This window comes from Corvus brachyrhynchos, unplaced genomic scaffold (genome assembly GCF_000691975.1).
Source record: "Corvus brachyrhynchos isolate BGI_N302 unplaced genomic scaffold, ASM69197v1 scaffold219, whole genome shotgun sequence".
NCBI lineage: Eukaryota > Metazoa > Chordata > Aves > Passeriformes > Corvidae > Corvus > Corvus brachyrhynchos.
In genome coordinates, this window is record NW_008240034.1 from 1,819,470 (window position 1) to 1,820,541 (window position 1,072).

Sequence of the window (1,072 nt, forward strand, 5' to 3'; positions counted from 1 at the left end):
CAGGCGCCCAGCCCAGCTGGCCTCACTTGGCCGAACAGTTAATCGATGACAGGATAGTCCAGGACAGGGCTGGCCCGGTCATTCAGCAGCTGGAAGCGGTGGGACTGTCCCGGTCCGCACCAGTTGGGGAAGAAGAACCTGATGGGGACAACAGAGGGGTCTCGGCGCTGCGTCCCCTCAGAGAGCACGACCCCAAAAGCCAGCAGAGCTTCGCGGGAGCGGGGCCGGGGCTGTACCTGATCCTGTACACCACGAGCTGGCTGTGGGACTCGTCCACGGTGAACAGATGGTTTGGGGGGAACCAACAGCTCAGGTCCTCCGTGGCCAGCGCGAAGAGCGGGTGGCACACGGGCAGCACGCCTGGGGACGGAGAGCGGGGCTGGCACCGGGACGGGCACGGGACCCCGAGCCCTCGGACAGGACCTTGACTCAGGGCTGGGACCCCGAGCCCACGGCCAGGATCCCCTGTCAAGGATGGGCACGGGACCCCGAGCGCGTGGCCGGTAGCCTGAGCCCACAGCTGGACCCCAAACCCAGAGCTGGGGTTCAGAACCCACAGCCAGGACCCCTCATCGAGGGGCAGAACGGAACCAGGAGCCCAAACCCAGCGCTGGAATCCAGAGCCCAGAGCCAGGATTCCCTGATGAGGACAAGCACAGGACTCCAAGCCCACAGCCAGGACCCTGTTCCCACAGCCAGGACCCCACATCCACAGCCAGGATCCCATTCCAACATCCAGGACCCCACATCCACATCTAGGACCCCACACCCACATCCAGGACCCCATTCCCACATCCAGGACCTCATTCCCACAGCCAGGACCCCAAATCCACATCCAGGACCCCACATTCACATCCAGGACCCCATTCCCACATCCAGGACCCCATTCCCACATCCAGGACCTCATTCCCATATCCAGGACCCCACATCCAGGGCCCCATTCCCACATCCAGGACCCCACATGCAGGACTTTGTTCCCACATCCAGGACCCCACATCCACATCCAGGACCCCATACCCACATCCAGGACACCACATCCACATCCCCGCACCCACATCCACATCCCGCCTCC

General features: G+C 63.8%; 1 protein-coding gene across 1 annotated transcript in view; it reads right to left on the minus strand.

The window, feature by feature from the left end:
- The window catches only part of JAK3 (Janus kinase 3), a 14,752-nt gene that overhangs the window by 12,511 nt on the left and 1,169 nt on the right, over window positions 1–1,072 (minus strand). The window contains 2 exon segments of the mRNA XM_017743827.1: window positions 27–138; window positions 237–969. Of these exon segments, the coding sequence (XP_017599316.1) occupies window positions 27–138; window positions 237–969 (845 nt within the window).